A 24,151-nucleotide genomic window follows, 5' to 3' on the forward strand; every position below is an offset into this window, starting at 1 on the left:
TTACTAAATTCTCTTAGTTTAGTTACTATTATTATTATTCATTAAACGCATACATATTTCTAAGCTATAAAGTGTATATGTACAGAAAGTTTGCTTTATCTCATAAAAAAGTAGACATTAGAGCAGTAAAAACCAGCGGCACATATGTTGAAATATTTATTCGTAAATATGTACAGTTATGTGTATGTCACATTTTTTCGTATGTAAAATTATAACGAATGTACGTATGTACATACATAAGGCGGTAATAAACACATTTACTTTTTTATTTCCTAAGACATTTTCGATCTTTTTAAAACAAATATTATCCCATTTTGGTATTCATACTATATATGTATGTATATGTATATTAAAGCGAATACTTTTTAATATAAAATACATAAATACATACGTACGTGTGGCGTTGTGAAACGTGAATGCTGGCAGATATCAATTTTGAATAATTAAAATCAAAAATAAATACTATTCACATACAAATGCATAAGGAAATAAATATCCGACCCGCGATTTTAAACCATTAAACTTCGTTAAAAAAATATAATTAATAATATGCAATTTCTTGCTACATGCATCGCCTATAACGAATATATAATGTATACCAAGCGTTTTTTTAATTTTTAATTTTTCACGCATATTCAGGAAACTCATAATTGTTCTCTGGCTTAGAGTTTACCTCGGCTTGTAGTTGCGCTACTAAAACGCATAAAAATGTATGAAAGCTAGATGTCGTGAACTTTTATACCAGCAACCGCTTTGCTAATAAATAACTGTTCATTTCTTAAGTAAAGTATATGTCTGAAAATAATTTTCTTTAAGGTTAGAAAAAAAATAAATAAAATAAAAATTGCGCTTTCAAACTGTTCCTTCGCTAAAACGAAACTTTTTAATACTCTATTTGAAACCACGAAAAATAAATGTCCAAACTTTAATTATGGTCTGTACTATTCCGAAAAAGCCTAGATTTGTAAGTAAAAGTAAAAGTACCAATTCATATATTTTACATGGAAATGTATTCAAATGTATTGATGATTTCTTTAACATTTCATCGCCCGCCAACTCAGCCGCATTGAATGTGGTTAACACATGTTTTTTTCGTTTTCGTTCAAAATATGCCATTGTGCGCGCTGTTCAGCGCTTTAAAATTTATTCAAGTGTATTTACACATATTACTCGCACTATTATTGTTTTAAGCAACACACAACAATATCCATATAAACATAGTACACTAACAACTAATAACTATATTATTTTAATGTATGTAGATTTTAGAAATATTTACTATATTTGCATATAAATATATACAAAAAAGGAAGGTATACAGTATACATTAGTGAAGAAGAAACTTTCGGTGCTGAAAATTCGCAAAGCATTGCTTTATCCCACGGGGTGACGCATGTAATAGCACTAGTATTCTTCTTGTTTGCATTCACATTTTCTAACAAAACTACAGTCAGTCAATCAGTCAGTTAATTTGTCAGTCGCAACGACACATTCTTGTTTTGATTTCTTTTTTCCTTTATAAAAACTATCAACACAAAATACACATAAGTAATACATACAAAACAATGGTGAAAGGCAGCCACTGCTGCCCAATACAACTGCGACGGCTTGGCCGCTGTGGTCAACGCTGCCCAGCGCCATGTACTATTCATTCGCTCACTTGACATTTATGTATTTGTTTGTATGTAAGTTTTCATATGTTTCAACTGCAATTCGGCTTACGCAGCAGTAAGCGTATGGTGTTTCATGTAAGTCTCGCTTTAAATTTTCATGAAAAACCTTTCTCACAATATGCCATTCGTATAGTATTGATAGCCATCGTATAACTTTGTGGAGAGGCTCTTGAGTGAGTCCTGTACGAGTTGCTCTACTTTGCGCTCCATTTCCTGTTCGGTCAAATTCATGTGGAAACGCTTTCGGAGATTCTGTACGGTGCCGGAGCAACCGTTTTTGAAGCACGGCAATTGTGCATCTGGAATAAAGTAGAAGATGTACAATTACTAGTTGCCCTTTCTTAATGCGGAGTGTACACTCGAACTTACTGCTACGCATTATTTCCACAAAATTTATGATTCGATCCATGTGCTTGCGCGCAGTCATCATGCCAACAAGCAATAAGTGATTGAACTCCTTCCACAGGTCTGAATTCGTACCGCCCATGACGTCAACGAATTCGGGTGTCAGTTTAAATGGAGATTGCTCAAAACCTGAAAGTGGTAAAAGCAACAAAAATTAAAAAAAAAAAAATAAAAGAAGAAACTTAATACATAATTGAGTTTTTCGAATGCTATACTTGAAAAATAAATATCAAAAGGGGTCTTAAGGGTCAGTGTGGATGGACACTGGTGTGCATTACGACTAACTGCTACAAATACATATTATTAATTTATTTATCGTTTTCTTACCCAAATTTTTCGGCGATATGCTCAGTATGAATCCAAAGTCTATATGTATGATGTGACCGTCTGAATGTAGTAAAATGTTACCATTGTGCCTAATTTATAACAAAATTCATTAATTTGTTTCTGTTCTGTAAAAAATACTTTAACTAATCACTTACCGATCCTTCACTTGCAGCAAATACGATATCAAACAGTAAGCAGCACAACTTTGCACGAAATTCTTTTGTGCCGCACGGAACAGTTCGCCATCTGCTGAGCCATACTCGTCGATGAAATAATCGCGTAACGATTTATTAGAATTCTTTTTGATTTGATGCAGTGACACCGTGTTCAGGATTGGCTCAATCAGACCGCTGTCGCTGGATAAGCAAACAATTTTGTACGGTCGCACCCAGAGATCGACATTTTCCTCTTGCCAAATGATTTTGAACATCTAAAACGAAGAGAAAATCAGCATTACAAATGGAAGTGTTAGGAATGTTTGGGCTGAAGTGGTTTACAAACCTGTAAAAGTTGCGTAGCCATGAGCTCCTGCCGCAAATCGTCGCCACATTTAACAATTACCGAGAGCAGGCGCCAATTGGACAAATGGCCGTAGGGCGATGATTCGCGTATCTGTTGCTCCTTTTCATGCCAGGGCTCCTGCGATTTAATTAAAATCATTTATTTGCACTTTGAGTAATTTTTTATAAAGTACATACCTTCAAAGCTGCCGCTGAGGGATCTTCTGGATCATTGTTGAATGATTTTGTGTTTTCGCAGGTTAAGTTATTGCAGTGGCGGGTGCGCACATCGCCGATATTGAAAAGAACAGGAATGCCTGAAAATTGTGTGCAATTAGTTTAAGATATTTCTATTCCCAGAGGCATAATATGAAACAATTTTATCGCAAACATACCTTGATCCCTTGAGTCACAGGAGTCTAGTGACATTTGAGAGACCGCATCTCGTTCGCTTAATTTTCGCATATGCATATATTGTGCCGTTATCTCGTCGTCCTCCTGCGACCACACATCGTCTTCGGTTAAATGCAGGCCACCGAGAGAGAGACCTATTGCCTGGGCGTTGCATACATGTGCACCATCGCCGTTAGCAGCTGTTGAAGTCTGGGCATCCGAAGCCACGGATGATGACTCGGAGAGCAGTTTCTCCTTTTTACGACGACAACTGGAGCCGGAGTTTGAACCGCTAATGGCAGCGCCACCATGTGAGCTACAACTCGATGTGCGACTACAACTCACATGGTTGTGGCCGTGATTGTGCTGATGAATTTGATGGTGATGGCTGCAGGCGCCTTCTAAGTGCTCCTCGCTTTTCGTATGTCGCAGTGATGGCATCATCTTCGGTATGAGAGGGGATGAATAAATATCGGGCACCTCGACCACCTCGACGTAAATTATGTACGGCGTCTTATCTTTGGAGTTGAGCACCGCAGTCTTTTCCTCTGTTATGCGCACCACATGATGTGGAATGTCGGAAAATACCGGAAGCCAAACGCGAGCCGGCAGATTCTTATTAATCAGGTTCAAAAACATGCGTAGCGCTGAGGTTTTCTCCGCCTTGGACGGCAGCGATGTGATATTTTTCCCAACATTTATCAGAGCTTTCATGAACTCTTTCTCCGGGGCAGTTTTAGGCGCGTTGCATGAACACACGGTTTTTTGGCCAAGCAGGCCATTAACCTGAGAAGCGAAAAAATTAATTTTATTAAATAAAATCCATAAAATGGAACATGGAAAATGTGACAGCACTCACCTGGCCGCGTACGCTATCGAAGCAGGTGCAACCATTGTCGAAGGCTCGCCCAGAAGTCAAGTCACCTAAACACAACTTGGGCGATATCAGCGGCAGAGTTTGCGTTGTGTATGGCGGCTGTTGGTAGTGGCGATTTGATATGCTTAGTGCGATGGATGAGGGGTGGCGTCGTGAATCACTCAACAGTAGTGTGGCGTCAGATTGCGAACGATGGTGTGTCTTTTTTGTCAACGGTGAAACGGCAGCGGCAGCCACAGCACCGCCTGCTGCTGGCGGCAGCTCCTTAGCGTCCGATTTACTCAATACTTTACGTTCTTTCTTCGAATAGATTTCCTTCATGAGGGCTAGTTGCGATTTTCGTGATCCATTGCCTAGTGAGTCGAATTGATAATTGTAGGATTCAAGTAGCCAGAGGCATTTCAATGAGAAGTCCACCGACTTGCGACAACGTATTGTCAAATAAGGATCGAGCACTTCGGCCAATTCATCCATTTGTATGTACATGACAATTAGCTGTGGCATATAGAGGTCTACCTCTTGGTCCGGGAAACTGAATATCTTATTACCAATAAAGCTGAGCACACCGGGTTCTTTCGAATAGAATAGATAGTGTATAGCAAAGTGTATGTTGAAGACGGGAGATTCGAAGAATCTTAGCAGTCCACTGGGGCCTTTTTCAGTCTTTTGCAATTGCTCGTTGTTGGTCGGACGCTCCTTGATGAAGCATTTTACCACACCTGGAACTTTTAATTTGTTTAACGAAGAGATGGAAGCCGATTTGGCAATAGAGGTTGACAAAGAGGAAGCACCGAGACCCGGCAGGGGGAGATTAAGTGTTCTCTCCGTACCTTCTGTAGCAGCACAAGCTTTCTTCTCCACACTTTCTATCGCGGAAGACACTAAAGATGGAAACTTTGGATATTTCGGCTCAACTGGCGTTGAATCGGCTGATGGAGTGGCGGCTGGCGTATTGGAAGCAGATGGTTGCGCAGAAGTAGCAGCAGCCGCAGCTGCAGCTGCCGCGGCGGCAGCTTTCTTTATCGAATTCGATGTGATCAGGCTAAAGAACTCTTTCTTCTTCGATATATCTGTGGGAGATTTCACTTGGTCCGGAGCTGTGCTGGCACCCGCGTTGCCAGTGTTTTCATCGCTCTTATTCTTTGCTGCATTCTTTTTGTCGTGATTATCTCTGATGCTTTGTGCGGTTCGGAAGAAAGCATTCTTAGTTGCACCAAAGAAGCTCTTTTTCTGTGGTTCAGCAGCAGCGCCAGCCCCTGCCGCATCTGCGATTTTCTGTGTCTTCGCTGACTGTGTGGGTTGTGTTGTTAAAGCGCCACTCGTAGAGCTCGTCGAAGTTAATAGTGGGTTCGGCTGTATCGTTACTGGTGTGGCCGCATCCACTGTATCAGCCGTGGGTGTGTCCACATCGACATTAAGAGTGGTAGGTGTATCATTGTTCGCACGTTCCAAATTCAACGCTGCCTGTGACATGTTCAATTCGCGATAGCGCATACGTTCCGACAGCTGTGCTGCTGCTTTGACGTCAATGTCTGCGTCACTATCATCTTCAGTGGCGCCCATAACATCCGCATCGGTAGTGGCGCTGCGCAGGTGTTTGCCATGATTTTGTTGTTGTTGAAGTTGTTTCTGCTTGCGTGATGGACGTAGCGTTCGACAGTCTGTTTCACCGGATGGGTAAAATATCAAGTCCGATTGTAGCATACCATATTCCTCATCCATAGAAGTTGTTTCGAGCATGTCAATGCATTCCTCCTCGGCGTCCATTTCACCCGAGTCTAGCGATTCGTGTGAGTGACGTATGCGATTGAGAGAAATTTGATCCGAATCGGAACCACAAATTATGCCTGTTTTTTTTTTGTGCGAGAAAATTAAAAATATGTTTGTACACTTTTGTTTGACAGAAAGTTTGTAGAATTGTGAGTTTTGGTACAAGTGTGTGCAACTGTTTTCCAAACAAATGTAAAATTATTATAATAACAATAAAACCGACAAAAAGTTTACTTTAATGAAAGAAGACTTATCTATACTCCTAAGAGACAACAAGAATGATGTTTTTTGAAAGCAGATTGCCATTTTCTTGTAACTATACATATATGTATGTACGAACACACTTTATCCAAAGATATTACCCACCTGAATCATCGGATCCGAGACTGGTGAGGTCTTCACGCTTTTTACTGCTACTACTGCTGCCGTTACTATTGTTGCTGCTGGTGTTGTTGCTGTGATTACTGCACGATGCCGCACCGGCAAGCGGCACCACTCCACAACGTGTCGTGGCCTCACTCGATTTAGGACGAATGCGTAACGTTGGGCAGGACTCGACTGCAGGAAAAATAAATAACATCGAAATAATTGCAAAATAAACACGCTAATGAGACTTGAACAAAGTATAAAAGTTAACTGGACTTACCAATCGCAACGGCCCCACCACCACCAATACCAATAGTACTGTTGCTCACGCCGCTGCCGATGTTGTTAATGCTTATGCTGTTGTTGGCTGTGGGCTCTGTGGTCATAGCTGCAATTGGGGCAGCAGACACTGAGTCCATTAAACCACCTGTTATGGTCGACACTCTAGCTGGCGTAGCCGATAACGAGGATGGCGGCGAAGGTGTTAATGATGACGTCAGCGCTGGTGTTGTGGTGGTTGTGAGGGCGGCTGTTACATTGGCTGCAGTCGTGACGATTTTCGAGCACATAGTAGTGCCCAGAATGGATGGTGTGCAGAATGTATTCTCGCTCTCCGAATTGGGCGATGAGACTTCAACCTGTCGATAGATAGAAAGGGAATTTCGTAATTACTGCGGTTGTGCGATAAAATTAATGGCCCACAATTTTTGTGACACATTAAATGACTAAGAATAAACTAGAATAGAATGCTATAAATGTATATATAAGTGAATATGGAGTTCTATTTGTGAGGAGATTCCGATAAGACGCTACAAGACTCTAGAGCTACATTTCTAAGTACCGTAATATATCACTTTTACGTAGACTTTTCAGGGAAAGTACAATTTTTTATGTCAATAAGTGGGTGTATGATTACTAATCACTTTCGTAATTTCTAGTCACCGGTTTTGTTAAATAAACAAAAGACATTTTTGCCATAGACAACAATATGGATTTTTTGCTGTGCAAAAGAATAAAACTTGTAGTTTGTGCGAATTTGTATAGTATAAACAAATTTTGACGAGGCCTAAACTGTCAGCTGGTAACCGCGTAAGCGTTGTCTACGCCAATAAAGAAGAAGAAACTGTCACCTGTCCTTTTTTTTAGGGTTGTCAATACTTTACTACATAAATGGCGGCAAATTTAAGTTTTGCGCTAAGTTTGGGACACCCTTTATGAACCGAAAGCGAGAAGCATAAGCACAACACGAAACCATACAAGTTTATTGTAGCAAACAAAATGCAAAATATAACAAACACATAATTCAAAAACTGACTCTGCTACATATGTATGTACATACATATGTGCATATGTATGAGTGTATGTATACACAACAGTCATCTCGAACGTACCAAATATTGCTTTGCAAAAATTTCCATTCTGTCATTATTAACCAGTTTTTCTAAATTTCGCATAGAACTTCGGTTTTGTAGAATCTCAAATCTATTCCAAATCTATTTGCCAAGTGACAGTAATGTATTCACATTTTTAGACAAGGGTAAAATAACGGCAAAAATAATTTCTTTTATAGATCCATTTTTTTCAAGTTTTTTTTTCAAGTTTTTGTCATTTTTCGTCATTAAGTTCCCCATTTTGCCTTTGCCCTAGGCTTAGAAGTATAATGTGCTGGCATAAACTGCTTGCGTGTCACGAGCGCCTACGCAGGGTTTCGAATGTTTCCTGTGTGGCAGGTTCATGTTCATTCAACCGTCGATGTAATCATTTTTGGCATTTTATGTTTTTTTCATTGTTTTTAATGTTATTTGCTTTGTTTGTTATGTACTCACCTCCGGTATGCGCTGCAAGGCGCTGTCCAGGCTGCGATTGCGATGATGTTGCGTTAAATTGATGCGTGTGTTGGTCACTTGTGAGACGGGTGGCAGTAAAATGCCCATCGACCTGGAAGTGGAAAAAGGGATTTGAGGTTTTAAGAAGTGTTATATACATTTCTGATATACATACATATGTACATAAATGCTTGTATGTTTGTATATTATATATTGAAAAAATAAAATAAATAAATATTCTAGAGAAGAGGATTATTAGCACATCTGACTCATTGGCGGATTCAAGAACCAAGCCAACATTTCTAAGGTGCCTAGAATCACAATTAATATTTATGGTTGTGTACATATGCACTTATCATATTCTGTATAATACTCGCACTTGACACAAAAGTATGTATGTACATATGTATGTATGCGCTTGAAACGTTTGCAAAAATCACAGTAAAAAACTTCAGTGACTGCGGCACAATGAGACTAACAAAAATTTAAAAATCACAATAATAATACACGACGATTGCATAGAAAACATATGGATATACGGCACACACATACACATATGTACATATGTATGTATATGCATATTTGTAAGTATGTATATATAAAAATATTTCAGTCCAGCAGGCAGCCAAAAACGTTTTGTACACTTAAAAATCAATAACACTGTAGACTAAAGTGTTAGCATATTTACTGCTCTAATTGCATTACGTCCATATGTACGCCTGTATGTATGAACGTATTTCCACGAAGTATATATTTTTTTAACATATTTAAAACTGGTTGAACGGCTTTTAAGCCCACCACACCACACAGCAAAAATGTAATATTTAATTGTTTCTCGCATATACATACATACATATACCCAAATATCTGTGGGATTGTATAGAAACACTTGCTCTTTGTTTTATTGTTGGCATTAATCAGCGGAACATATTGATAATTCCACATATTTTTACTTATTTGAATGGGCACGTTTGTTTCTCCTTTTTTGTTGGTGTTTCTCTAATAATTCCATACAATTTAGCTTTATTATTTTGCACTCGAATAAGTATTTTGTGCTTTGTATGAGCAATATGGCAGACGGCAGACGGTTGATATGGCGAAAAAGTTGGCATACTCACGTACACACGAACTATTTACTCTTTGATTGTTACAAGCATGAGTGTGAAGTATTTTCACGCAAAGGCCACTACAGTGCCAGCCGTAAGCTAGTAAAATTTTTTAAATATGATGCAAAATCAATTTTTAAAGACGACTGAAGCTGGTTTTGGCTCAAAATAAAAAAAAAACTGAAAATTGTGTTTGCCAGCTTGTTTTGTAGAGTTTTTTTTTCTACTAACCAGTGCGCCAGCAGCGAAAAATCAGCTGATTAACTAACACGTACACACACGCACTTCTCAGCTCTTCACTGTCTCACATGCATATTTGATAACCTCAAACTATCTTTTATTGTTGTTTTTCTAATTTAGTTACAAATATTTTTTATTTTAAATGTCTCACTTCAAAAGTACTTTCGCTAGATTTGTTCGATGTTATTCTTTTCTTTTATACTTTTTTCTCGTTTCTATTGACCGTTTGCCCCAAAACACAAACTTGGAGGTTTCACGCTTGCTGACTAACTAAATACGGCGCCAGAGTAATTGGCGGCGGCAAAAAGCATATGATTGAGTAAGCAGGGACACAGCGAGCCAGTAACGAGTACACGGAGTGCATGTGGCGAGAGCAGCAGCGCGTGCACGAGCTTATGCCGATGAGAGCGTAAAAATGTGTTTTGGGGAGCTCGAGAGCGAGCGAGTGTACTAAAAAGGCAAATGATGGTGGTTAGGTGCATGACGGGTGCTGGGCGAGGGGAGGAGTCATACGAGTATGAAGGTGCAAATAATTGGAGAAATTGAAACAAAAAAACACAGCCGCTACTAATAATTATAATAATAATGGAAGCAATATTAATAGGCGCAAATAATATTAATAGTGAGTAAAAAAACAGTGTGTAAGTGCAATATACTGCAAAGAGCATGATAATATAGCAGACACTTGTATGAATGTATGTACATATGTGGTTGTGAATTTGTTGTGGTAAATCAACAATCGGCACAAATTCTGTATGTTTATACGTCAGATGCTAAGAAAGTCAACAACAAAGCGGAAAACGAAGAAAGAAATACTAAATATACATATTCGCACATTTATAAGTTTTTGAAGACTGCTCTCGAAAAGCAAATTAATGTTAATGCGTTTTAAATACTTTAGAGTAAATTTAATTTTTTTAATTTTTTTTAATATTAAAAATTTTTTTTTAATATGTTTTTGTTTTAATATTTAAAAAAATTTTATTTTTAATATTATTTTATTTTATTTTTTAATTTTTTTAATTAAAAATTTTTTTAATTTTTTAATTAAAAATTTTTTTAAATTTTTTTATATAAATAAATTTATACATTTCACAACTCATTAGCGGTGTTGCACGAACTCAATTTTTTTTATATTGCTAAATTATCTATGCAAACGTTGTATAAGAAGGTTGCCAGTTATTTCGAATTATGCACCGATGAAAGGCGAATAAATACACCGTTTAATGCAATTAAATGTGAATCAATGAATAATAATTGACTAATTATATTCAATTTATACAAAATAATGTATATTAATATTCATATACATTCATTTGCAAAAATAATAATAGACGAAAATGCATATCATTTACAATAATTTAATTTGATTCCATATTTTGAATCTCCTTGAACCGATAATACCTATGTACATATGTATGTATGTATAAGTATAAAGATCTGTGTATGCAAATATGCAATTTAAATTTCTTGATTTTCGTTTTATAGATTTTGTTATCATAAAATGCTCTTGCTTTCTCAAATAAAAATGCCAAGCGTCACAAAATTGGTGCACACATGCACATCCACAAATATACCTTTTAGAACACGAACCTCAGAAGAGGCTCTCCCACCAACAGATGTGTACTAAATTGAGAACCTACAAATTCTCCCTTCGTTTGCGACGAAGTTCGCCTCTTACATACTACGATTGTACATGGCCTTTGCTACTTTTACGCCAATAGATATATACATAAGTATGTGGGTACTCACTCACCAACACTCGGGTGCAAGAAAATAAAACAAAACAAAACTTTGGCGCTCGTGGCAATTGAATGAAAGAAATAGATAAAAACATCAGTAGTAATGCAATGTATGCAAAAACAAAACAAACCTCTATAAATAAGTGGCAACCTCATAATCGTAAAAACACACTTGTATCATCATAGAAGTTCGTTAAGTTTCGAAAAGGGGAAAATTACTTGAAAACCAATGTAAATATCGGCTATCAGTAAATTAGTTCTAGCGCACAAAAGCAAAAATAAAAACACAACAACAAAATAGTTATTCAAACGAAAACAGCTAACACGGTTATAAAGTTTTGGTGGCATTTCCGTTTTACCTACTACATTCGTACCGCCAAAAGTAATTAAATACCGCAAGTCGGAGACCGAGAAGTTGCAGAGAAAGCGCACAAAGAAAAATAGCATGGCATTTCCCACCTAGCGGTGCTTTGCACTCAATTTGCAGCAAATTTTCCACACCTTGCCAGCAGATTGCAGGATATATGCTTGTAGCGAAAGAAAGCCTGGCAACACGGCGTATACGCAACTTTTAATTAAAAACTTTCTATACACACATTTGTACATATATACATATGTATGTATGTACACAAACGTGGTAAATCTGCATGTTAAAAGATGTAATAGTTTGTAAACTTACCGCACTGCCTTTGGAGACTTGTAGCAATACATAGAGGACAACATTTATTAAGATGAGAAAATCATTTGCAAAGGCTACGGGATTAAGCTGAAGGGATAAGTCAAGGTACATACTATACATACATACAAATATTCACGGTGATAATAATGGCAATAAAACTATTTTATCTTATTATTTCGATTTTGAAATTTTATGCTCAGCTGTAACAGATCAGATTTTGTTGGATATAAAATATTATGCATATTATGCTCAGCTAGTCTTTTAGAAACAGTACAAATATGTGAAAAGTATTAAGATTCAATTTTTAGAATCGCAAGTATCTTAGTAGTAGTAGCACTAAAAATTGGCAACAAATTCCAGCAGCTGCATGTTGCACAAAAGAGTTCTGCATTAGCACAAATACAAGCGCAGAAGAACGAAGTTGGCTTTGCAAGGTAAACCGGTTTGATAACACGCAAACAAGAACTTGCAATAAAAAATCACAAGATAAAATGTTGCTGATGGCTACAAGTCAGAGAGACGAGAATAAAACCTGAAACAACACATTGCTGCATCAGAGCGCAAAAATAAAAGAAAAACGAAGCGAATCGACAGTACGAAGCAGTAAGAAAAAGAAGATAAATTGCGAAAGTTAAGAAATTATGAAAACCACTCAGTGTGGAAACGGTGAAGTCTGCATAAATTAGAACGAATCGAGAAATAACGCGAAAAAATGAAAGTAAATTAAATGTAAATTACAATTGATGGGAACTAAATAAATTAATATTAAAAAGTATATACAGTAAAACAAAATGAAAGAATAGCCATTAAAAAACTTAGAAAAAGATATTTCACAATTTAAATTCAATTGTAACATTATAAATTATAATAACAAAACCTTCAATTTCGGCCATAATACCCTATACAGCTAAATGCTAATGCTATTTCAGGTCGATGCCTCAAAAAATGAAAGGCTAGTCAGCTCGACTAGTCGACTCAGCTCGCCACGCTGATTGTTAATACTATATTTTATAGGGTCTCTGACATTTATACCCTTCACAAGTGCTATAGTGCTTCGATCTACAATTTTTATTCTGAAGCATTGCTTTAGACCGAAAACCATACAAAATTTCGTGGAAATATCTTATCAAATGAAATAGTTTTCCATACAAGAACTTGATTTTAACCGTTCAGTTTGTATTTCAGCTACATACATATATGCTATGGTGATTCCATATCGGCATTTTTGATAATTAAGCAGCTTCATAGAAAGAAAAGGGCGTATCCGATTTCTCAAAAACTAAAGGATTAGTTCGCGTATATACTGACAAACGAAAATGACTAAATCGGCTCAGCTCTTCATGATGATCATTCATATATATGAAGGGGTCAGTAAAGTAATCTGGGCTGTTTTTTGACATTTTTTTCATATAAATTTTTATTCTGCAATAGAACTTTTTTCACATATCATGAGGTATATCGTGGAGTGTATAAATAAATTTTTTCGTAATTTTTTAATGACATTTGTCGGAGAAATAGCTGGGTGAATGAGATGCGGACACGATTTCTCATGTTTGGATCATCTGAAACACAAAAACCCAATTTATTCTTAAAATATACGTGAATGGTTATCGTCCCTATTAGAATGATTCTAAAAAATGTTGATAAATAAAAAAGTAATTAACGTTTTTTTACATTAATTTTGTCATAACACTGTCAATAAATTATAAAAAATTATGAATCTAGTAGGGACGATAGCTAGGCGTTTTGTGAACATTAAACAAAAAATTAAGCAAATCGGTTGAGTAGTTCGACCGGAATCATGTCCGCCAGTTAAAAAAAGTGTGTTTTGAGAAAAACGCGTTTAAAATTTGAGGTGTGCACTACGAGCGCTCCGAACGTCGAGCGGTATTATTATTTTTGGGCCTTTTACGAAACCTTCCAATGGTAAAGTGGGTTTCAATATTAATTCTAAGGGTATAAGGGAACAGAAAATGCACAAAAAAAAAATTTTTTTAAGATTACCCTACTGAAACCTTAATGCACATATTTTATAGGGTCTGCCTCGGTTCCTTCTGGTCTCGGATATTATTAACTTCGTGGAAAAATTAATATGTACATATACTTAATATAGCATTTTTAGGTTATAAAAACAACAAATAGCCTGTTTTGTAGGTGCGTTAAAGCATCAACAGAGAATTTAAAATTTAATTTTTTAACGGAATGCGACCTTTCAGCAAACATTTATTGCATCTGAAAAACCAGCTAAATAATCGAGAAATTTATGAAAAAATTGGGAATGCAAACACGTTTAAATTTGGCGTACGTGAAGTGATAACAGCTGATATTTTCAAAAACAAAAACAAAAACACAATACAAAATGCTAACAATGATAAAAAGAATGATAAGCATGCAAGGAATTTATTGAACACATTGGCTTTGGGTTTAAGGTAATTGCGCTTAATTAATTTATAGCACTATCATAAGAAAGCCATTATCTGACTATTAAACGTTATTGCTACAATTGAGCATATTGGGAATGCACAATATGAAGCTACTCAACAAAACTGATTAAACAAAGAAGATGTAATAATAGAAATTTATTTTATATAAATGTTTAACTAACAAGCCTTAAAAAGAATTCTGAATATGCTGTATGTATTTCCCTAAACAAGTTTCGGGCTTCGTTAATATCGAACAGTGTCTCTCTTAGTTTCGAAGAGTAGCAACTAAAAAGTTAACCAAATCAAACTCACACATAGACAATCGGTTGCACATCAATGCACAGCGTGTGACCAACACCTGGGTCGTGGCCACTTGGCGCCGAAACAATGCCGGTACTAACTAGATATATTCCAGCGGTTATACTATAACACAATACAAACGAACTTAATTGACGAGTGTGCTTATAATTATTATATTTACGGCAAAAGCTTTTATGAAATAGAAAAAAACACAATAGATGTACAAAAATAGATAGTGACTGTTATTTACCGGTGCTATTTATAGACGCGAAAATAACTGTTTAACGCAGTCAACAGAAAGCAAAAACGGACATGCAAGTACTAACATACAGACGATTCGTGTGTGGAGACGCGCTTAGCAATTAAGTGCCTTGGCTGGCCAACGCTAATGGCCGCAGTATTTCAGTTATTGATTATGCTGAAAATTAGTGCAGAAGTAGGAGGAGCAAGTACACTAATAAATTGTGTACACATACATATGTATGTACATAAAAGGGTGTGCAAGGTGAGAATTGATACTGACGAAAAATTAAGTTGGCTGTTTTGTTATATAAAATAATGTAAAAAACAGAAAATATTAAATTTAAATAACAAATTAATCCGTTGAGGCAATAGAAGATTAAAAGGTATTTCCATTATTTTGTTTGCCTTTTAAAAAACTTAAAATGTTTCATAAAAGTATTAAAAGTTTACTTGTATACAAAAGTCAGTCTCTTTTCACACTCAAAGCGTTTTTTGTGGGAAAGCAATTTTCATTAAAATGCCGCTGAAATTAATTCAACACAATTTGCATGGCTTTGCAGCGTAATTGCAAAAATATATAAATATTAATTTTTATATACATATGTACATACATATATGTATATAAGTGTTTTATAGAAATATATTTTTGTTAATTGAAAAAATTTTTTCACACAAAGCATTCCGAAGCCACAGTCCAACGGAAAATCACAGTTCGATAAGTGTGGAGAGCAGCTCACGTGAGATATTCATAACAGTGCGTTCCCACGTCACGCTAAAACACTTCATTTGCTCGACAAAGCACATCAATTTTTATACTCTTGCAACAAGTTGCTATAGAGTATAATAGCGGTTCTATCATTAATCTAAAACTAATAGTGATGGGTATACGGTTATATATTTATAAGTAAATGATCAGGATCACGAGACGAGATTGAATCCGGATTGTCTGTCTGTCCGTGCAAGTTGTAACTTGAGTAAAAATTGAGATATCTAGATGAAACTTGGTACCCTAGCTCCTAAGTAAAAAAAGACGAGTTCTTAGATGGGCGTAATCGGACCACTGCCACGTCCACAAAACGCCATTAACCGAAAACCGTAAGTTAAGATATAAGACTCTAATTTGGCACATGGGATCGCAGTTGGAAGGGGCACTTGTGGGCAAACAATTTTGTAAAAGTGGGCGTGGCGCCGTCTTCTAATAAGTTTAATGCACACATTTTCTAAACCACTAAAGGTACAACAACAAAATTCACCTAGCGTAAATATTATGAGAACTCCTATCGACAGTGTAAAAATGGATGAAATCGGATGATAATCCAGCTCGCTCCCCATATAACGGTACATTTAAAATCTACTAGAAACGCGATAAATAAATAACTAAATACGAAAGATACAGTACACCTGCGTATTAAAAATGCGTTGAATCGGGTCAATACTTCAATATAAATATTTCCGAACTTCTAGGTGATTTTACACCGCATATATACAAGTATGAGTTACCAATATACAGATGAGTTACCTTAATAAAATTGAGAGAGCGTACTTTTCTTATAACGGTGCATATTTGTGGTTAGAAAGAATAGAATTGAGTGAATATTCACCCTAGATACCATATAACTAACAAGCCTTATGTAGCTGAAGGTACTTCCCTGGCTTTAATTCCCCTTTAATCCTTGCAAAAGTATGAAATGTTCGCTTATGCCCCAACTTAGCACTTCCTTAATTGTTAAAGCTTACATTTCTTAGCTTTATGTTTTTAATTTTAGACTTTGACACTTTTGAATATAAGTTGTTAAAAACTGGTTTACTTGGTAAGCAATATTTATTGCAAATAAGTTTTTATGAGGCAAATAAAGCAGTTACAATGCAGCAGCTAAACTTACCATAATTGTTGGAGATAATTATCTGTGCATATAAACATATAAAAATACATACTTATATAATATTATTCACAATAAATATAATATCTGCATATAAAAATTTGCAATTATTTAGCATTCGCATTCAGCAATCCTTTAGTTAGATCTAGCATTGTGAAAGCCACTAAATTTGTGGTGTTGAGTAATGGCGCTTTATATTTCCATGGATTTATGTGTTTGTCATTTATATTTAGCAAAACTAAAGTACAGCAACATAATTAAATTTTAGTTTGTGGCGTTTTTTTTAATGGAATGTAATATAGTGCTTTGCTAAAAGGCTGGCTATTCCCCATTTAAATCGTATTCATTCATGTTTATGAGTTCAAAGCCATGAGAGATAATAAACGTTAAGGGTGTTAATTAAAATTCACTTACATAAACACACATGCACACACATAGCATTACGCTCTGAAATCTCCAGTTATCTGCTTTACTATGCAACATTATGAAATTAATTAGGAAAAGTATTTTGCGGGAGTAATAAAAAACAATTTGTGGAGCAACAGACACGCAAAATATTATATAAATGCTGTTAGTGGATTAAAGAAAACGTGAATTTGGCTCAACAAAAAAGCGCCCACGTCATTATGCGAGTTTAGCAGATTACAAAAAAAATATCAGAGGTATTCATATTTATTAAAAAATAGTTGCTGAGGTCACCGCAGCAACACAAAAAGTGCAACCGACAATAGCTGTACGCAGCAATGGTTGCCGTCAATTGAGATGGGAGAAGAGAGTTGTATGAGACCGTGTGGCAGGAGAACTCTGTCATAAGTATGGACTACTGCATAAAGAAAATCTCCACTCTCTCGCCATCCTTGCCATCATCAATGCTTTATTGTGACAATTAAATGCTTTGTGACAATTGGCGACGCAACAACTTACAGCTGCTAGCGACAATTGCTTCATATGGTCTTCTACCCGGCAACACAATCGAAACCATTGACGTTGGTTAATGACGACAATCAAATTTATAAACAGTGAAATTGTAATGCCAACGATTATTTTGTTTTATTATTTTTCTTATTAATGAGCGTGATAGTTCGACTGTTGGAGTTGATGACGGCTTGTGCTATTGGTAGTTATGTTGTGGGCAGGTTCTGCAGTCATGTTGCGATTTAATGTTTCAATGTTTGAAAATAATGTATAATAATAATGCTACAATGAGTAAAACATAGTAAATTCTTAATTTATTCTTCAAATTTAAAGGAATGACACCTCAAAGTAATCCCTCTTGGTGCCAATACAGTTATTCTAATCCTCGAAACAGTTGTTAAAGTCAATTTCTGGAATAACCTTTAATGCACGTAGCTATTCACGTTTAATGTCTTCAATTGACTCGATACGGTTCTCCGGAGCAGTTTACAGAACAGCCAGAAGTCACACGGAGCTAAATCAGGCAAATATGGTTGAAAATGAAAATGCAATATGCGACGGTGCATTATTGTGGTGTAAAAACCAAAAGTTGTCGGCCCATAATTCCGATCTATTTTTACGAATAGCCTCGCGCAAACGACGCATAACACTCGGATAGTATTCCTTGTTGACAGTTTGGATCTCGATAATCTAAGAACACTGTCAATATAGCCTTGATTTTTGACCTGCTCTGAAATATACATATGTATATACCTGATAAAAATAGTTATAGCATTGTAAGGAGAAGAATAATGGGGAGCTTTGTGTACAGCAAGCGATTCGTTTTATAGGCCAAAGAGCAAATGCAAGCAAAAACGAATTAGAAAGTGGAGAATTTATTTAAGCGTTGGTTGGACTTCACTGACTAATCAAAATGTATAATTTTTTCAAACCGTCATGTCAGGTGTCTTTTTCTATTATCCAATTACTCTATACGCATAATTCAGAGCAAAACTTTTAAATTAACAACAAGCTTCAGTTAACCCCACCAGCAACAGGAAGCAAATCCTTTTGCAGCGACAAAGAGAGAAAATTGAGGCAAAGTAGAACGCAAACTGCAATGTGAAATAAAACATTTAAATAGTCGCTTGAAGTGTGGAGAATTTGTGAGCGTTGACTTTGTAAAAGAGAAACGCTCAGCAATTATTTATCAAAGGATGTTTTCGACTACTGCGCGGCTGAAGTAAAAATAAAGTATGTAGTATAAAAAAATCCGAAAATCCTGCGCTGGCAAGTGCCCAGCTTGAAATGTCAGGAATGCAAATATTTTTCCATTCAAAGAGTTATTACGGCAGTGATGCTGAATAAATGTGCAACTGAATGAAGTTGGTACATACGTATGAATGTATGCACGGATGCATATGCGCCAAGGTATGCACACATTTAAGTGTGTATGTGTGGATGGAAGGGTGCTTGGCAAGTATAAAAGGCATCAATGTAATGACGGTAAATCGATGAGTTGAATGACATCAATCGAGCTGCGAAAAGAAAATCCTTACCGCCTACATTAGAGCGGGTCGATTTATTTTTTTAATAAAATCGCGCATGTTTGAAATATTCTGCGGATCATTCGGACCAACTTTGTAGAAGAAACTATGGACCTAAAACCGGTTTCGAGCTAGCGATGTTTAAGGCGAAGTTTAAAAGATTTGTGTAATAGGTTGTATGGGAGTTTTGTGATATAGTGTGGCCGATTCTGACGAACGATCAACAGAATGTCAATATCGGATATCTCAAAACGAACCAATTTTTATAATTCTTAAAAATCTTCGGCTTAAAATAGTCTCTTCAGCACAGTTCAAAATGATCCGTAGAACTTCTCCCGCATACGCGATTTTTCCGTTTTTTTGGCTCCCTGTAAATCGACCCACTCTCATCTACATACGCATAGATATACCTAGAAATATGTATATAAAAGTCGAGCAGGAATATTATGTGGGCGGGTAACTTCTATAAAGAATTCTTACACAAACTGCAGCGTGCAAAACGAAGCAGCTGCTTGAAGTCAAAAGCAAGCTGAGGCAGCTCATGGAAGCACCGCTAAGGCAGCGTTTATTGCTTGCCAAGGCGTTAAGCGCACAATATCACCAGCACATGAGAATCATTAAACGCCAGCTAAAAGCTAAAACTCGCTTTGTGAACGCTGTAAGACGCTGTGAAGAGAGGTTCGTCGGGTAGGTTCAGCTAATTACATGCACAACTAGCTGCGCTCTAAGTGGGCAATTCGAAATAATGAAAGCCACTGCGGTGTTAATTAAGCATTCTTTGCGTTAATAATTAGATGCTCTTCAGGCATATGAAGCATGGGAAGCACTGGCTTCAACTACATACGAAGCATACGTGAGAATTTCAAAACTACAAATTTTGAAGTTATGCACGATTTCCAACAAATTACATTTCACAAAAAAATTGCAGTTTTTCACACATACATGCATGTGTGCTTGTACTAAAGTTTAATTTTCTTAACAGCGAAAAGTGCCATTTACCAACTTTGTGGCAGACATTCTCAATAAAAATGCTTGTAAGTGTGTGTGAGCACTCAGGTCAACAAAGTTTTAATATGCACTGCGAACTACCACACATCCTTGTCAAATTTTTACACTCCACAACTAGCAACACAAGGAACATGCAGCCGCTCCCTCGTAGTATTTCCAGGGTACGCCTTTCTTTTACTACAAAGCTGTAGTACTACAGGCGGCTATGTGCGAAGCGCTATGCAAACATAATAGTAGGAAGCTACTATATTCTTATATATATTTGCGCGTGTGTTTGTATATACTCGTATAAATGGCTGTGTTTGCAATCTATGCCTAGACGGCTGAGCATACAACCGTTAGGTTATGTAGCAGATATGCTTTGATATGCTTCTAATGCTAGCTTTTTGTTAGCCAGCTTGAAGTCACATTGATTTTTGCTACTTTTTGCCATTGTAAGACAGGGTTGTTGGACTTGTAGTAGTAGTAGTAGCGATAGTATTAATAGTAATAGTAATAAGAGCAAACAAGTGGTGAATGGTGAATGGCGGCAGCCGATTGTAACGGGAGAGTAGTACAGCGGAAATGGCGGTGCCATAAAATAGAATGGAAATGTACAACGAGCAAATGATAGTGTAGTACAACTCGTACTCGTGCTTGCAATGAAAACAAAATGGCGGACAAAGTTGTTGCAAGCAAAATTTTAATCAAACATTACTTTATAATTGAATGGTGGGGCAGACAGAAATTCATGGTAGCGAGTGCTGTTGTGATGATTGTTGTTGTTTTAGAAAGCGGTTAGCAGTTTCTCCAGGAAGTGTGAGAAAAGACGATTGATGTCGATGGTGTAACTTTCAGTTAAGAATATGTTAGAATTTACAAATTTCCATGGTAATAAGGAGACCTTACGTGTCATAATAAGCGCTTCGCCAAAAGTAGCTTTGATTGGCACCCTAGAGAAGTTTCCTAATATTACAAACTTGTGTTAATAACGGTAGATGTATGCGCATAAATAGGTTAGGTTGATCCTCGCCTACCATTGCGGTGAGATGAACATAGCTAAGTGCAAGTAATTCCGAGGGCCTTTTGTTGATCATAGAGGACAGCGGACGAGTCGATACGCCAATCTTAAAAAATTGGGGTGAGAGTGTCATCTCTAGAAAGTTCATCGGCTTTGCATTTTCTATCAATTCCGTTGGGACCCTGTAGACACTGCAGTGGTCTGCTAGCATAGACCCATAGTCCAACTCATAACTATGTCGAAATATTTTCAGACTGGAGAAATTAAGGACATTTAAGGACATCTAGAATATGCCCCAAAATGCAGTTGCTATAAATTTGGATCTATGAGGAGATCACTGAGTCTTATTGAAGAAATTTTCAGTCACTAAACTTGCTTACAAGGTTTGTCCGTAAGTAATAGGACTGATTTTCTTCTGCCGCGACTGCATTTCGGAGCGTGCGCGCATCGACTGGATTCGGTAGAGGGCGTTTCTAGCTAACGATCGAGTGGCTGGTCAGTTGTCTCCGAGCACCTGGAGAGTTAGGACAAACATTTTCGCAGGACGTGTTTCTGTGAGTGGTGCTCATTGTCTTTTTTGACATTAAAAGCATCGTCCATCATGAATTTGTTCCTCCTGGATGAACCGTCAACGCCAAGTTTTACGTTTAAATCCCCAAGAGACTCAAAAGAAGGATCAAGAGAGTTCTACAAGACATCGCAGCCGATTGGAAGTTGCACTACGACAACGCCTCGGCTCACACCGCCTTTCTTGTGAACAGCTACGCAGCCAAGGCCGCCATCCCAACACTTCCGCAGCCGCCCTGCAGACCAGATGTGCCCCCAGACTTTTTTTGTCCCCTTGCCTGACGAGGCCGATAAAAGGAAAGCATTTTGAGACAACAGAGCGGATCCAAGCAGTATACACCTCGGTTCTCAAGGATATTCCGGAGAATGCCTTCTGTGACGCTTTCAATTCTTGGAAATCGCGTTGGAAGCGCTGCATCGACGCAGAAGGAGCCTATTTTGAAAGTTTTTAAAAAATTTTAACGATTGGTTCAATAAGTTTTTCAAATCGACTTAATCCTATTACTTTCCGGACAAACCCTGACAAACCCTGTATAGCACATTTAAAATACAAGCGCCAGCTTGAGCGATTTGCCGAAATAAAATTAAATTTGCTTGGAGCAGAACTACTGCGAGTAACGGTAAACTTAAAGTTGCTGCCATGCAAACAACAAGGAGAGCAGTGCATACTATACAACAATAAAAACAACAAGCAAATGTTTAACAAGCAAACAGACTATAGTGGCAGCACAGAGTGCTCAACTCGTCGGGCGGTGCGTATGAGTGACATCAAAACATGTCAAGTGTGCGTAATGTTGCAACAATGATGTGGCACGTACTTTACAAGCACATGCCTAGGTACTCGTGACTCCTGCCAGGATAATGTGCTACATGTGAGCAGTAAATAATGACATAGCTGCTGTTCTGCACACACACACACGCTCGCGAGTTTGCTGGTTGGCTGCGAGATTGTGAGGCATGCAACGAGGCTCTTGTTGGCAACGTGCGCTAAAGATGCGAAATAGGTTGTGTTGAAAATAAAAGTGATTTCATTTAAGTGGCCAAGCACATATTTACAAACTTACGTAGTTTAGTGGTTTTTGTTCTTCACTTACTCTTGTCACACAACTACCAGCCGTCAACCATCAACCATCAGCATTCAGCGGCAATGGTGCGGAAGCTAACTGCCGTTTACAGGTGGCTTCAAGACAATCGGGCGGCTGCGCTGCCAAGCGATGGGCGTAAATGTGTGCCGCTGCGTTTGCAACTTTATAGCAAGTTTTCTGTTTTTTTTTTTTGCTTCACGAACATTTTCTATTGCCGCACAGTCGATTTAAGTTTGTGCATCGCGTCTTCTTTAAGATAAAGTCAAGCTCACTTTTTGTGCCACATATGTTGTGTGGTGTTGCAAATCTGATTTTATTTCATTTTGCGTTTCACAAACGCTTGGCTGACACACATTTTTATCGCAACTGCATCATTTTCAAAACGGTTCGACGGCACACATGGCGTGTGGCTGCCGCAAGTGAATGAATTGTCTGGAATGCATTATGTATGTACATATGTGGCAGCACATTCGCCTATAGTAGCATATAATTATGTTTTTATTACCCAGCGCGTAAAAATTAATGATATTTTCTGTGCTACTAATTTATTAAAACGGGCCATTAAAACTGTCTGTGGCACCAAAGCATATGCACGTACATATTCACATAGCATTTGAGGAAACAATATAAATTTGACTATTTTCTCCTCATTCTGCAGGGTTGGTTATGACATAAGCTACTACGAAAGCAAGAACGGGCATTTTTAAACAACTTGAGGCAAAATAATTTTTCCAATGCCAACAACAATAAGTTTCTACAAAATAGCTTTCCACTTTTTTTGACCTCAGAGAATATTTTAACCACTTCAATCAATCTTCAACTTATTTTTTTATATTTATAATGAACTTTAATGAACCAAATTTCCCATTTTTCCGCTAGAGACATTATTCCATCAGTATAAAACTTTTCTAGTTTCTTTTGCGAGAAACTGCGACAAGTAATTTTCACAAGCTTCGCTTGAAGCCAACTTTACTCCATTAAGGGAGTTTTGCATTGACCGAAAAAATGATAGTTCGATGGTGCAGGGTCAAAGCTATTGGGTGGAAGCACCAAAATTTCCCAGCCAAGCTCTCCCAGTTTTTGCCGAGTCATCAAAGATGTATGTTATCTAGCGTTGTCCTGATGGAAGACGAAGCCCTTTTTGTGGATCAGTTCTGGCCATTTTTTCGATTGCTTGCTTCAATCTCATCAGTTGTTGACAATAAAATGTAGAATCAATCGGTCGACCAAGCTGCAGCAGCTCATAGTTGATGATTCCTTTGCAAATCCACCAAACACTCAGCAAAACCTTTCGAGGCGT

The 24,151-nt window shown here is 37.2% G+C and overlaps 1 protein-coding gene across 8 annotated transcripts in view; it reads right to left on the reverse strand.

Moving 5' to 3' along the window:
* Positions 1 to 1,087: 1,087 nt before the first annotated feature.
* LOC120776391 (phosphatidylinositol 4-kinase beta) overlaps positions 1,088 to 24,151 on the reverse strand; it is a 139,483-nt gene continuing 116,419 nt past the window's right edge. For 3 of the 8 annotated variants that reach the window (XM_040107003.1, XM_040107005.1, XM_040107004.1), the window contains 11 exons: positions 8,138 to 8,249; positions 6,592 to 6,949; positions 6,312 to 6,503; positions 4,158 to 6,022; positions 3,301 to 4,084; positions 3,104 to 3,222; positions 2,907 to 3,044; positions 2,561 to 2,835; positions 2,406 to 2,494; positions 2,043 to 2,207; positions 1,785 to 1,972 (listed from right to left, as the gene is read on the reverse strand). In XM_040107003.1, the coding sequence (XP_039962937.1) occupies positions 1,785 to 1,972; positions 2,043 to 2,207; positions 2,406 to 2,494; positions 2,561 to 2,835; positions 2,907 to 3,044; positions 3,104 to 3,222; positions 3,301 to 4,084; positions 4,158 to 6,022; positions 6,312 to 6,503; positions 6,592 to 6,949; positions 8,138 to 8,249 (4,285 nt within the window). Of the gene's footprint in view, positions 1,973 to 2,042; positions 2,208 to 2,405; positions 2,495 to 2,560; positions 2,836 to 2,906; positions 3,045 to 3,103; positions 3,223 to 3,300; positions 4,085 to 4,157; positions 6,023 to 6,311; positions 6,504 to 6,591; positions 6,950 to 8,137; positions 8,250 to 9,255; positions 9,330 to 9,474; positions 9,759 to 24,151 lie in introns of those variants that run through there. The other 5 variants (XM_040107008.1, XM_040107007.1, XM_040107010.1 and 2 more) reach the window with 5 other exon arrangements.

The sequence above is a fragment of the Bactrocera tryoni genome, chromosome 5, assembly GCF_016617805.1.
Source record: "Bactrocera tryoni isolate S06 chromosome 5, CSIRO_BtryS06_freeze2, whole genome shotgun sequence".
NCBI classification, from domain to species: domain Eukaryota; kingdom Metazoa; phylum Arthropoda; class Insecta; order Diptera; family Tephritidae; genus Bactrocera; species Bactrocera tryoni.